This window comes from Carassius carassius, chromosome 43, assembly GCF_963082965.1.
Source record: "Carassius carassius chromosome 43, fCarCar2.1, whole genome shotgun sequence".
Classification (NCBI taxonomy): Eukaryota; Metazoa; Chordata; class Actinopteri; order Cypriniformes; family Cyprinidae; genus Carassius; species Carassius carassius.
The window spans coordinates 20136021-20151528 of NC_081797.1; the positions used below are offsets into that span (position 1 = coordinate 20136021).

Below are 15508 nucleotides of genomic sequence, written 5' to 3' on the forward strand. Positions count from 1 at the left end.
AGAGATTGTGACTGTTTCAGCGTTTTTTGCAATGCGCAAGCCTGTACGGTTGCCCGCTTTCCTGCACACGAAAACCGTTATCACGGCTACCCATATATATCCCGAAAAATGTGTAATTTCTGGTGTCCCGGCCACGGCCGATGGTGCTATAAATGTAGTGACGATGCCCACTGCTCAGTGCCCATCTCCACATATAAGCACAGCCCTTCACACAGGGCTCGCGCCCATAAAAGCGACTCAAGTCGATCACGCGCACTACATAGTAGACGTGCCCACTCCTCAGTGCCCACAATCACTATGTCACACGCGTCATGTGGTTTCTGTAAAAACGAAACCCGTGCACGTTCGTCCGGCCACGGCCGATGGTGCTATAAATGTAGTGACGATGCCCACTCCTCAGTGCCCATCTCCACATGTAAGCACAGCCCTGCACACAGGGCCTGCGCCCATAATGTCGACTCAAGTCGGTCGCGCACACTGCATAGTAAACATGCCCACCCCTCAGTGCCCACAATTACTATGTCACACGCGTCATGTGGTTTCTGTAAAAACGAAACCCGTGCATGCTCGTCCGGCCATGGCCGATGGTGCTATAAATGCAGTGACGATGCCCACTACCCAGTGCCCATCTCCACATGTAAGCACAGCCCTGCACACAGGGCTAGCGCACATAAGATCGACACAGATCGGTCGAGCGCGCCGCATAGTAAACGTGCCCACTTCCCAGTGCCCACATACACTATGTCACATACGGCGCGGGGCTTCTGTAAAAACGAGGCCCGTGCACGTACATTCTGCACAGGCAGACAGCGAGTTGAAAGTGGTAAAAGTGCACACATGCAGCCCACGGTTACTCGCAGATATATCGAGTCCCACGGGACCCGCTCAGCCTCCCTCCAGTCGGTTAAGTGCAGGAACGGGGTCGAGGAAGAGCGATCTGCCCGCTGTGATCAGCGCGCTCCCCGCCTCAGATGCGCAGCACACTCGAGCGCCGCCGTTGCCCAGTCAACAGAGCGCGTTTCGCATCCAGCCCTTAGCCATTCATGCAGATGCATGGTCAGTGCTTCCAGGGGTTTCGGATTGGGTGCTAGGCATTATAAAGAGAGGCTACTCACTACAGTTTTCTCGACACCCACCGCGCTTTTCAGCGCGCGTCGAAACTACGGTCAAAACAGAAGTAGCACACATACTTCGGGCCGAAATATCAAAACTGTTGAGCAAAGGGGCTGTAGAGCCTGTGTCTCAAAGCGAGGTGGGGCTGTACAGCAGATACTTTCTGGTGCCCAAGAGAGACGGGGGTCTCAGGCCCATACTGGATCTAAGACAGCTGAACAAGGCATTGATGAAACGCAGTTTCAAAATGCTCACTACCAGGAAGCTCCTCGCGCAGATTCGCAGAGGGGTCTGGTTCATGTCAAAAGATCTGAAGGACGCGTATTATCAAATACAGATAGCGTCAAACCACAGGCGATATTTGAGATTCGCCTTCGAGGGCCAGGCATACCAGTTTGCAGTCCTGCCATTCGGCTTGTCCGTAACTCCTCGTACGTTTACGAGGTGCATGGATGCAGCGCTCGCTCCCCTCAGACTCAGAGGCATACGAGTGCTGAATTATTTGGACGACTGGCTGGTTCTGGCCCGATCATGAGCGGAGCTCGTGGACCACAGAGCCGTTTTACTCGATCACCTCGAGAAGCTCGGCCTCAGTGTCAATTGGTCGAAGAGTTCGCTGAACCCCAGTCAGACGATCCTGTTTCTGGGTATAGTTCTGAACTCGTGTTCCATGACGGTGCGGCTGTCACCACAGCGCGCGATGGGCATTCAGCGTGCAGCGAGTTCTTTCCGCTGTGGCGCGACTGTGTCGCTCAAACACTGTCAAAAGATGCTGGGTCTCATGGCCTCAGCATCTCCGGTTCTGCGGCTGGGCCTGCTCCGCATGCGCCCCCTGCAGTTCTGGCTGAAGGCTCAGGTGCCGCGCAGAGCGTGGGCGTCTGGCCGGCTGCATTTCAAGGTCGATCAGAGCTGTGTTGCGGCTCTAGCACCTTGGACAGCGAACGGCTGGTACCGATCAGGTGTAAGCCTGGGGACTTCCCCGAGTGTGAAAGTGGTGTCGACGGACGCCTCCACTTCGGGATGGGGAGCGCTGCTCGAAGGCAGACCGTCCTTTGGCCTATGGTCAGAACGGGAAAAGCTCCATCATATCAAATAGAAACGAGATGTTCAATACTGCTTGTAGCACCTCTTTGGAAGAACCAACCATGGTTCCCAGATCTGATGCAGTTAGCAGATGTCGCCCCGTGGCCGGTACCGTTGAGGAGAGACCTCCTCTCGCAGGCCAGGGGCGCGATTTGGCACCCTCAACCGGAGTTGTGGTCCCTCTATGTATGGGCACTCAACGGTTACCCGCTGATCTCGCAGTGGGAGTGCTAAATACCATCACTCAGGCTAGAGCTCCGTCGACAAAACGTCTGTATGCCTCGAAGTGGTCGGTGTTCTCCAGCTGGTGCACAGCTCGAGGTTATTCACCCCTTAGTTGTGAGGTGACGGAGGTCCTCTCCTTCCTTCAGGAGCTGTTGGATAAGGGCAGAGCCCCATCCACGCTCAAAGTTTATGTGGCTGCCATCGCAGCGTTTTCTGAAACGGCGTCCGGTCAGTCAATAAGAAGGAATGATTTAGTCATCCGGTTCCTCAGAGGAGCTAGGAGGCTGAATCCTCCCAGACCTCCGTCAGTCCCTATGTGGGACCTCGCGGCGGTTTTGGAGGCCTTCAAGCCTATCCAATCGATTAGCCTTCAGCATCTGTCGTTCAAGACAGTATTCTTGTTTGCTGTCGCTTCTGTGAAGCGTGTGGGTGATTTGCACGCGCTCTCAGTGAGCCAGTCGTGCTTGGAGTTTGGGCCCAATGACTCAAGAGTCATACTCAAACCTAGGCACGGTTATGTGCCGAAATCCCTCAACACACCGTTTCGGGCTCAGGTTATTGCCCTGTCTGCCCTGCCGGTGTCAGGGGAGGATGGAGACTCGAGTCTTCTTTGCCCTGTCAGGGTTTTAAGAGCTTATGTGTCTCGCTCTGCTGCCTTTCGGCAGACGGAGCAGCTATTTGTCTCGTTCGGTGGGCGTTCCAAGGGAATGGCTGTTTCGAGACAGATGCTATCCAGATGGATAGTTGACGCCATAGCGTTAGCTTACGCTTCCAGGGGCCTTCAGTGCCCGTTGGGCGTCAGAGCACACTCCACAAGAGGCGTCGCCTCGTCGTGGGCGTGGTCTACTGGGATCTCCTTGCAGGATATATGTATGGCGGCAGGTTGGGCCTCGCCGTCTACATTTATCAGGTTCTATAACCTGGAGGTTCCCGCCTTGCAAGCAAGGCTGCTGTCGGTATAGGCGAATCAGGGCCCTGAGGGGAATTCTGAGTTCACGAGCGCTATGCGCTGCCGACTGTTATATGGGCAGTATTGTGTAAGACCCGCATTGCCACATTGGTCAGGCCTTACCTCGGCTGTGTGATGTCATATTGCCGCATCTACGGATGCTGCTAGATATGGGACGGAGGGCTTTTTCCCTTTTCTGTCCTGGACTCTCTGTGAGTCCCTCAGGTGACTGTGCACTGTAAATCCTGGGCGTTGCTTCAGGTTTATTGGTGTGTGATCCCTGCGCGCACGGCGTTTTACATTGGGTTCCTGTAGCGTCTTAGCTAAGACGCAGTACGAGAGAGCTCTCGAAAGAGAACGTACTCGGTTACTAAACGTAACCTCGGTTCTCTCTAGAAGAGCGAACGAGTACTGCGTTCTCTGCCGTGCGCACGATTCACTCTGGTTCGCTTCGGCGATGAAATAAATCAGGTGAGTCAGCCTTTTCGAGCTCCTTTTATAGGTTGGGCCACACCCGTTTCGGCGGGAAGTGGCAAGAAGGGCGCGAAGCGCCCTTATTGGTCTGATGTTGCATCAGCCCGCGCTCGATAGGCTGTGCAGTTGCCGCAGAACAAGCCAATGAGCTGTGGCAATGAGGCTGTGTACTGCTGCAAATGCGCTTTACAAAAATACAAAATTAAGGATAATTTTTTGCTTCAGTATTTCGTGAAAAGAGACTTTTCCCGTAGCGTCTTAGCTAAGACGCAGTACTCGTTCGCTCTTCTAGAGAGAACCAAGGTTACGATTTAGGGTTTCATTTACTCCGTTTGAGAGTGCAGTTCCTTTTTGGATCCTGGCTTTTTGTTTTTAAACTGATTTATTTCTTTGGATAGTTTTGGTTATTTTGCCTTTTGTTCACTCTTTGTTTTCTATTATCTGTGTGTCGTTTTGAGTCCAGTCTTGTTTTCGTGTATTGTCCTGTCTTGCCCCCACTCAGATTTCCTGGCCACTGAACCCCACTGCCTGGAAGCAGCTCACCTCTCTCATGTGTCAAGTCTCGTGAGTCTCTACCTGGCGACTAGACTGGTGACATTTGAGTTTCACTTGAAGCTACAGGTTTTCTGTGTCTGCCTGGCCCTTCCTCTGGAGCTGCCTCCTCTGTGCTTGAGCCCGTGGTCATCTCGGACTGTCTCTGTGGTCATCCCTCCTGCCCGTATTGTCTGCCCTGCCCATCTGTTTGAACCGTTTCACTGCAAATTCCCCCAGCTGTTCCAGTCTACGTTTTGTTAATAAAATACCCTTGTCTGCTCATTCTGCATTTGGGTCCCATTTCTTGCAGATCCCTGACATCATGGGCCTCCCCTCAGTGATTATTTCTGGAACCTGGTTGATTTGCTTTTATTGTATAACTATATATACAAAAAATACAAACGCACTAAACAAAAATAATTTCACATGTGAGGATCTGACACTGCCAGATGCAGATAGACATTTACTACAAACATGGGGGGGGGCACAACATAGACACACCCCTGGATCTCTGAGAGTGTTTATAGAGCTGTGAGTTTAACACTTCATGACTGAGAGCAGAGCAGATCACAATCTTCATCACACAAGACACAACAACAACAATGAACAACATCCTCATCCTCATCTGGACTCTGACACTGTTTGCTCAAGGTTTGTGTGATGAAATTTGATAATTATTATTAATTCTTTAATATTTGAAATGTACATCACATTTGTCTAAATATTATTCTTGTTCTTTCTTTCAGAGTGTAGAGGACAGTACACTGTAACTCAGAGTCCATCAGTAATAACAGCAGCTCAAGGACAAGACGTCAGAATAAACTGTAAGACCAGCAGTAGAGTGTATGGTGGTGATGAGTTACACTGGTACTTACAGAAACCTGGAGAAGCTCCTAAACTCCTCATATATGTGACATCAAACCGTTACACTGGAACTCCTTCTAGATTCAGTGGCAGTGGATCTGGCAGTGATTTCACTCTCACCATCAGTGGAGTCCAGACTGAAGATACAGGAGATTATTACTGTCAGAGTTACCACAGTGGTGGTGTGTTCACACAGTGATAAAGAGTCGTACAAAAACCTCCGTCAGTCAGAGTCACAGTGACTGCACTGATACAGCTGAGAGACACTGCAGCTGCTGATGAGAGGATCACAAACAACACAATGACTTCAAGTAACACATTTTCCAGGGATTACGGCATACGAACATTAATATGAACTGTATTGATTTACCTACATGAACATTTAAATATCAGATTCATCTGCTCTAGTCTGATCTGCATGAAGACTAAATGTCTGGAACAATGTGCTCTGGACAGAAAAGTCAAAGGTTGAGCAGTTTTCTGAAACTTAAATGGAAATTTCAACAGGTTAATGACATTAATCATTCAAGAGGATTGATTGAGAAGAATGAAATGGAGGGTTTTAATAACTGTAGGGAATCGGGAGGAGTTCCAAGTGAACACTCGACATATATTCTTTAGGTAGGACTTTACAGCAATAACAGACTTTAATACATTAACTATGTTACATTTTCCTGATTGGTCTAGGGGTCTAGGGGAGGAATGAAACAGCAAAAATGGATGGTGGTGAAATGAATGTGCTCTAGACACAGAGTCGTTTCACAATAACCACATAGTCATCTCATTAAAGAAAATTGTTTTATTTACAAATTAGGCAAAAAGAAAGAGGGGTGTCAAAATTAGTGGGAGGTATTGCTAAAACAACAAACAATCAGTCTTACTCCTTATTAACCAAACTACTTAAACTAAAATAAAAGTACAGCAAAGTAAGTGAACTCCCTTACAAACATAAACAGGAGAAAAAGGTCAAATTCAAAATAAATAGCACCCATCTCCCTACTAACCCCACAAATAAAGAAATAACTGTTTCACAAGCAAACTTCAAATAAACCAAGAGAAAACCAGATTAATTAAATCATACAATGAATAATCATTAGAGATAACACTTACTTCTGCCTTTTGAATCTCAATCATAAAGTGTAATAGAAAGAGAATAAAATGAGAAAACTACTTCAATAAGTAGCACACACAATATCAGGTAAAGATACATGGTTAAAGGCCATGTTGCAGGTTAACCACAACTTTCGATTAATGGGTACATAAATCACTCAAGATATGTATATCATTTTTAAAATGTCTCAAAAATGGTCTTAAAGACCTATTTTTTAAGTTTTTGGTATTAACGGTTTTTTTACGCAACTCGGCGATGACTTCATGTTGGGGAGAAGTCGAGGAAAGGTAGCCTCAGTCTAGTATGATGCCGCGTTCCAGGCAACCCATAACACGTGTTTTTCCAACCTTAAACCCCTGAAACTTGTGACTTCCCACCCGTGAACTCGTATCTCGTACTAGATCTATGTACTCTGAGTTCCGAGGTCACACAGCACGCGAAACAACAATGACAGCCCCACGGATAATACTGCCTACGGATGCAGTGTTTATGCAAGTGGTACACGTTGAAAAAACTATTTTAGGTCAATGTAACGTTGCAATAAAATAAATAATCTAGTTAAAATTCCTTGCACTCAGAAAGTTTGGCGTAACTTGCCTGGAACGGTACAAAGTCGTTAGTCGTGGTATGAAATAGTGATTACGAGCTCAAAAACCTGCCTGGAATGCAGCATCAGAACTAACGTTATAGCGACTGACTGGTATGAGGAAGAGGTGGCAAGAACCAACATGTATGATGACCTGCAGCTGTGTAATTTCGAACCTGCCAGACGTGAGAGGGCAAATGAGGAATTGCCAAGAACTGATGTTCGTCCAAGCTAATTAAATGCAAGGTCCGAGGAGAATGAGTGGAGAGTTGGTGAAGTGTCCAGGTGAGTTGCTATCATTTAGCATCACAGCAATGAGCACTGGAGCTAGTCTACGAGCAGCAGTGCACAATAACGACACACACACACACATATATATATATATATATTTTTTACTGTCATTGAGTAGCACAGAGTGAAAAATCAACGTTTTCTTCATATCTAGTGGCAGTGATCATGACGTTAGTTCAGATAAGTACAGGTAACCTTTGTCGTAGTGTCGTAGAACTGGTAAACGTTGTCTTTGTCATCTAGAAATAGAAGGCATCATGCTAGCTATATGGGCATTTTTAAGCGTTTATCTCTTCCTCCGGTGAAAATGTTGTTGCAAACGTAGCCGCGTGTGTGTCGCTGTGTTTGGCAGGTGCTTGTGTGGGTGGTGCTGTCCCATGGAAACTGCGCTGAAAAGCTTGTGCTGTAGGGAAGTGAGTGCGTTTGGGTCCCTGTTGGTCGATATCTATCTATCTGTCTGTCTGTCTTTCTATGTCACAGTGTCTGGGTTGTGTCCCCTGGGTTTCCACTAGATGTCCTCCTTTCCCCACGGTGTCTGTCACTTCATTAGTCACATTCCTCACGTCCCTGCCTAATCAGTGCACCCAGCTGTCACTAGTTATCAATTATCTCACTCTGCCAAATACCCATTAGCGTTTGTCTCTCCTTGTGTATTTAACCCGGTCTGTCTTAGTATGTGTCACGGAGTCGTTGTGAATTCATGTCCGTCAATCTGTCTTGCCCGTGCCTTGTCTTCTTGTTCTGTTTATGTTTGGATGGATGTTTTGGTTTCGACCCCTGCCTGGACTGTTATTCTTTTGGATTTTAACCTTTAATAAAGACTTACCTGCAATTGGTTTGTATCTCCGTGGTTTCCTGTATCACCGAACGTGACAGAACGACTCCGTCACAGTAAGAACCAGCGGTATGTCTGCCCATGTCTCATCCCCTGCCACAGAGCGGGAGAGAGACGGTTTTGAGGGAACTCGCCTGGTGGTTTTCCGGGGGACCAGGGGAGGTCACCGAGGAGGGAGTGGTCGAGAGGAGACTCGGCATCGCTCTCAACCATGGCCTCCCTTCGACCCGGGGCTCGTGTGGAATTGGTCAGAGCCACCGTCTCACCATGGCGGCAGGAGAGGAGAGAAGAAGCGCACGCTCTCCATGGTGGCGCCACTGCCCATGATGGCCGCTAGTCCAGCGCCACGAGGCAGGATGGACGCCAGTCCAGCTCCACAGCACAAAGTGGTCACCAGTCCAGCGCCACGGTGCAAGATGGCTGTCAGCTCAGCGCCAACGCTCAAGATGGCCGCTGACACGTTTTTGGACTATTTCTCCATGCTGTCAAAGATCCTACAGATTCCCAAAACTGTTCACGTCATGGCTGCTGAGCCAGTGCCACAGCCCAAGATGGCCGCTAACCCAGCGCAAATGCCCAAGATGGCCACTGGTCCAGAGCCACGGCCTAAGATGGCCGCCAATCCAGCGCCACAGCACAAAATAGCCGCCGGCCCAGTACCACAGCATGGGATGGTCACTGGCCCAGCATCACAGCACAAGATGGCCGCTAACCCAGTGCCAATGCCCAAGTTGGCCACCGGTCCAGCGCCACAGCACACGATGGTCACCAGCCCAGCGCCACAGCACAAGATGGCTGCCTGTCCAGAGTCATGGTCCAAGATGGCTGCTTGCCCAGCGCCGCTGCACAGGATGACAACCACAGCTGACCTCCCAGAGTGGAGACAGGTTCCTATTGATCCTTTAGAGTCGAGTCAGGTGCTCATGGACTCTCCAGAGTTGAGTCAGGTTCCTGTTGACCCCCCAGAGTCGAGTCAGGTTCCTGTTGACCCCCCAGAGTCGAGTCAGGTTCCTGTTGACCCCACAGAGTCGAGTAAGGTTCAGTGAACTCTCCAGAGTCGAGTCAGGTGCCAGTGAACTCCCCTGAGTCGAGTCAGGTTCCAGTGAACTCTCCAGAGTCGAGTCAGTTTCCAGTGAACTCTCCAGAGTCGAGTCAGGTTCCAGTGAACTCTCCAGAGTCGAGTCAGGTTCCAGTTGACCCTCCGGAGTCGAGTCAGGTTCCAGTTGACCCTCCAGAGTCGAGTCAGGTTCCAGTTGACCCTCCAGAGTCGAGTCAGGTTCCAGTGAACTCTCCAGAGTCGAGTCAGGTTCCGGTTGACCCTCCAGAGTCCAGTCAGGTTCCGGTTGACCCTCCAGAGTCCAGTCAGGTTCCGGTTGACCTTCCAAAGTCGAGGCAGGTGCCCGTGGACTTTCCAGAGTCAAGTCAGGGTTTCGTGTACACTTCAGAGTCAGGGCTAGTCACTGATGCCCCTCCAGAGACAGGGCTAGTCACCGATGACCCTCCAGAGTCAGGGCTAGTTACCGATGACCCTCCAGAGCCAGAGCCAGTCACCGATGACCTTCCAGAGTCAGGGCCAGTCACTGATGACCTTCCAGAGCCAGGGCTAGGTACCATGGACTTCCCAGAGACAAGGCTAGTCATCGTGGACCTTTCAGAGTCAGGTCAGGTCACTGGTGATTTTCAAGGACTGAGTCAAGTTGCCGGTGATCTTCAAGGACTGAGTCAAGTCACCGGGGACCTTCATGAACAGATGCAAGTCACCAATAATCTTCATGGGCAGAGCCGGGTCAGCACCGATCTTCTGGAGTCCAGTAGAGGCACCATGGAATTACCAGAGTTTCGTCCTCCCGTTGCTCCGGCCGCACGGAAGTGGTGGTCTTCTGATCCGCCCTGGGGGCTTTGTGCATCGACCACAAGGATGTGGTGGTCTTCTGCCCCGCCCTGGAGAACTCCAGCCTCGACCACAAGGATGTGGTGGTCTTCTGTTCCGCCCTGGGGAACTCTGGCCTCGACCACAAGGTTTTGGTGGTCTTCTGCTCTGCCCTGGGGAACTCCAGCCTCGACTACAAGGATGTGGTGGTCTTCCGCTCCGCCTTGGAGGGCTTCCGCCCCGACCACACGGTTGTGGTGGTTTCTGCTCCACCCTGGGGGACTCCAGTCTCCACCACACGGACGTGGTGGTCTTCTGCCCCGCCCTGGGGGGCTTCCGCCCTGACCACACGGTTGTGGTGGTCTTCTGCTCCGCCCTGGGGGGTTTCATGTTATTTTTTGCTTTTTGTTTTTGTGTTCACTCCTGTCCCTGTTCCTCTCTGTTAGCCTGACCCTCCGTCCCTCCCCCTGAACCTCCTCTGGTCCACCTCCCTCCTGGTCTCCCTGGTTTATTTTTACACTTCTGGTGTCTGTTCCCTGTGTTTTTTTTTCTCTCCCTGTCCCTCCGTCCCTCCCCCTGAGCCTCCACCTGTCCGCCTCCCTCCTGGTCTCTGTTTTTTGTCTGTCGTGGAGCGTCTGGAAGCCGCTCCGTAGAGGGGGGGTAGTGTCACAGTGTCTGGGTTGTGTTCCCTGGGTTTCCACTAGATGTCCTCCTTTCCCCACGGTGTCTGTCACTTCAATAGTCACATTCCTCACGTCCCTGCCTAATCAGTGCACCCAGCTGTCACTAGTTATCAATTATCTCACTCTGCCAAATTCCCATTAGCGTTTGTCTCTCCTTGTGTATTTAACCCGGTCTGTCTTAGTATGTGTCACGGAGTCGTTGTGAATTCATGTCCATCAATCTGTCTTGCCCGTGCCTTGTCTTCTTGTTCTGTTTATGTTTGGATGTTTTGGTTTCGACCCCTGCCTGGACTGTTATTCTTTTGGATTTACACTTTAATAAAGACGTACCTGCAATTGGTTCTATCTCCGTGATTTTCTGTATCACCGAACGTGACAATCTATCTATATATGTAGTCTATCTATCTATCTATCTATCTATCTATCTATCTATCTATCTATCTATTTATTTATATATTTATCTATAATCTGCGCTAACTGAATACTCTCGTCTACTACGCATCTCTATAGTCACTCTCAATGCTCTCATGGCGCGTTTTGGTAAATTCTCTCCCCAACGTGACGTGATGCAATGCATTGTGGGGGAAAGGAGACCGCTGTAAGATAGTACCTAATTTTTCGTATTATATTCCGTTTTGTGATACCCAACAACATAAAATACAATGGATAACAGTTTAAATGTCTATTACCAATAAGCAAATTGCAAAAAAAAACTTCTGGGGTTGAAGAGGGGACCTTAAAGCTGCTTAAAGCTGCCCTAACGTGGCTGTGATGGTGTTACAGCTTCAATACTCCCAGCATCCAATCACAGCAGGGCATTAATTAGCTGAACCAGGTGGAAACCATTTCTCCTATGAAACGGACGTAATATATATATATATATATATATATATATATTGAAACATTGTTTTTAATTTTTTTCAATGATAGGGTCAAAATTTAACAGGCTTCTCTGATTCAAATCTTTACACACCTTTATCCCAAGGTATGTGACATCATCTTTAATTGGTATTCCACAAATTTATTTCAGGAAACAATCTTTAAGAAAGAATAAAGTGGACTTATTCTTATTCATCTTCAATCCCGAGATTCTGGAAAATTCTTCAATAAATGTAATAACTTCATCTATTTCTTCACTTTTTTTTAACAAAAATTGTAGGATCATCCGCTAATTGGCTAAGTTTAATCTCTTTACCAAACATTGAAATTCCTTGAAAACTTGCTTTTTTTGATATGAGCAGCCATGACTTGAGTAACCAATATGAAGAGAAAGGGTGATATAGGACATCCTTGTCTTATCCCACGGCCCATATCAAATCTCTGACAGGTACAGTGAGACAACTGGACTGAACTATTACAACCATTATAAAGCGTACGAATTGCCTTCTGAAAAAAAATGGCCAAAACCAAAGAAGTCAATAACTTTGAACATAAATTGATGTTCAATAGTGTCAAATGCTTTATAAAAATCAATAAATAATATAAAACAATCATCTGAGATAAGGTTTCTATAATCAATTAAATCTAAAATTAAACTTATATTATTTCCGATATAACGGCCTTCAGAAAACCTGACTGTTCTTCATCAATTATTGTATTTAAATTTTTCTTGTCTTTTTGCAAAAATTAATGAAAAGATTTTAGTATCATAATTTAATAAAATAATTGGTCTCCAGTTTTCTAAGAACAATTTGTCTTTGTTAGGCTTGGGTATAAGTGTTATTACTCCTTGTTTTAGTTTTTAGTGATGCGGGCATTTCTCCCAAATCAATTGCTTCTTTAAAGACTGCCAATAAAAAGGGTGCAAGGTCATTACAAAAAGTTTTATTAAACTCCCATCCAGCCATCATTTCCAGGAGACTTATTTTCTTTAAGACTATTTATACAATTTGTGATTTCCTGAATATTTAATTCTTTATCACATACATTTTTGTAATCTGAAGTAATCCTATTAATATTGGTGGCTAAATTATTAAGAAAACGATCTGAATCATTTAGTTGATTATTTGGACTATATAATTTACTATAAAATTGATTAACAAAACAAGATATATCCTTGGTATTATCACTAGTAAGCCCATTAATTATGAAGTTATTTCTCTATTTATTTTTTCTAAACCAAATAAATATTTAGTATTTTTTTCTCCTGCTTCCATCCATTTTTGTCTTGACCTAACAAAAGCACCCCTAGCTTTCTCTTCATAAATATTATCCAGCTCATTCTGCAGCGTAGCAAGTTCTAATAATTCAGTGCTTGATATATTTTGGTTAGCTCTAGAAGTGATGGATTTAATTTCATTAATTATATTGTTTTCTTTTTTCTTTTTCTTAATAGATTTTCCATACTACACTGCAAATTTCCTTATTTCAAATTTTGTTTGTTTCCAAAACTTCCCGTGAGTTTGAATCAAAGAAGCCTGTTGCCAATATTTAACAATTAAATTCTTAATTTGTTCTCAAAAATCATTATGTTTCAATAGACTATAATTTAACTTCCAATATCCTCTCTTAACTCTACTTGATTAACAAGCTAACACACTAATTTGAATAGATATGCCTTTGTGATCCGTTAAGACTGATGGTTCAATAGTAACAAATTCAACTCTCTCTTTTATATGTTCTGAAATGAGCCAAAAATCAATACGTGATTGTTGAGATCTGTCCCTATTACTCCATGTATACATAAGTGACTGTGTATTGTTATATCTCCATTTGTCAATTATGTTCAGTCGTAAAAAAACATTGCTTAATTCACTTGCCTTATTGTCAATTCTAGGTGGCCATCGATCTTGTTTTCCATCAAACACCATATTAAAGTCACCACCCCAAATTACTTATGCTGACGGGAATTTTGAATGTAGATGATTAATATGACCTTCAATATCTTGAAGTATTAACTTAGATTTTTTTATTATTGGTGGCATATATATTTATAATAATAATTTTAACTTGGTTTATATCAACAAGTAGAGCAATCCAATGACCTTGATCATCTGTTTTGTGTCTTAGAACTTTCCCTGAAAATCTATCCTTTAAAATTGGCAACAGCCACTTAAGTGACAGGTGGATTGCCGCTGCTATCAGCACCGTCACGCTAGGCGGGCGAGGTTTTAGCAACCAGCTACCGCCTTTTTGCACTGGATAAAAAACGGTGACTGGAGCGGTGATTGCGTGGATTCCAACCTAAACACCTCTGATTGGTAATTGCATTTTAGAAGTCAACAAACCTGTCTGTGATTGGCTACATTGCTCACCTCTGCGAAAATGAATTGTAATTATTTGACACTTTCCAAAGAAGAAGGTACACTGGATTGTTTGCCAAATTAATTTTGTTATGCTATTATTATGAAGAAAAAAGAGGTTGTGAGCAGCTTTTCCATCTAAAAGCAAACAGATTCAACAGCCGGGCCTGCCGTCAGAGTCCAGATCTCAGTCCAATTGAAATGTTGTTGAGGGACTTGAAGTACTTGGAGAGTGGTAACACTTTATAATAACTTCCATTAATAAACATTATTTAATGTTTAGCTAATAATTTCTTAATATATAGTCACATATCTAGAAATATTAGATAATGTGCTGGTTAATGTTAACTAATTATCTTATTAAACATTACCAAATAATCATTGTTTAATGTAAATTCAAATGGTTACAAATGCCATCAAACTTTCAATTTATATGATCATGCATTTAAAAAACAATAACTAGATCTTCAAATGATTTTGAGAGATGATTTACAATTATTAAAAGCTTCATTAATGAATCATTAACAGACATTATATAATGCTTAATGGATCATAAGTGAATGTTTACAAATGTTTAAAATCTACAAATGATTTGAACTTAAACTATACAATGATTAGATTATTTGTAAATGTACTTTTGAATGCTTACAAATGCAATTAAACTTCAGATCACATATTAGCTTATGCTTATTATTACATTTACAAATGGTGTGAAAAATATATCTTAATTAGACATTTTAAGCTATTTGCTAATTATTTATGCTGATATATTTATTAACTCATGTGTAAAGGTCATATATTTGGTCTTGGTTTGTTGTGTAGACTTCTTAAAACATTTATTATTTATATATTTTATTTTATTTTGCAGTGCCAGTAGCCAATCTAAAGAGGAAACTATTCATCAATTGTAAATGTTTATAAAAATGTACCATTTTTTATATCTTTATTGGCACTAGACTTTATCTGCTGTAACAATGTTTGTGTAAAGTGTGGTTAGTTAAGTTTATCTATGCTTGGTAAAGACATAACACACATTGTCATTTTTGTGCCTCATCCTCATGTGCCTCATGTTTTTATCACCTCAACACTTATATTAGTATACTACTGTGAACAGTTAAACATAATATTCCCTGAATCATACATCAACAGGAGGGGAAAACATCAAGAAAATACTCAATTTTTCATTTATCAAAACAATGCAATATAAAAATATAGAATCGTGTTGTCTTATAGTAATCAAATTGACCCCTGTACACTGCTGATCTCATAGAAGCCGTTAAACCTGAGCCTAACTTTATCTGTATCACACCTCAATAACAGAACAAGTGTTGTGCATTAACACAAGCTTTTAATCATTGTGTAACATCTGATCAAATAACATTTGTAAGCATTTTAATTTAAAATAAATTGTAATTATTAGGTAATGTTTGATACATTTAATCATAAAAATGAACAAGCACATTATTTAACTTAAGTTGTACACATCCACACACAATAAAGGAAAAAGTAGAACAAATAGTAAAATAGTCAGTTTAAAGGGTTGGTTCACCGCAAAATGAAAATTCAGTCCATAATTACTCAGCCTTATGTCGTTCCAAACCTGTAAGACCTTCGTTCATCTTCAGAAGACAAATTAAGATATTTCTGA

General features: G+C 44.4%; 2 gene segments (V, D, J or C); both read left to right on the forward strand.

The window, feature by feature from the left end:
- The window catches only part of LOC132125477 (Ig kappa chain V-III region PC 2485/PC 4039-like), a 370198-nt gene that overhangs the window by 31370 nt on the left and 323320 nt on the right, over nt 1–15508 (forward strand).
- On the forward strand, nt 4958–5565 carry LOC132125486 (immunoglobulin kappa variable 3-15-like). The segment is given in 2 exon segments: nt 4958–5029; nt 5125–5565. Coding segments are annotated over 2 exon segments (366 nt in total).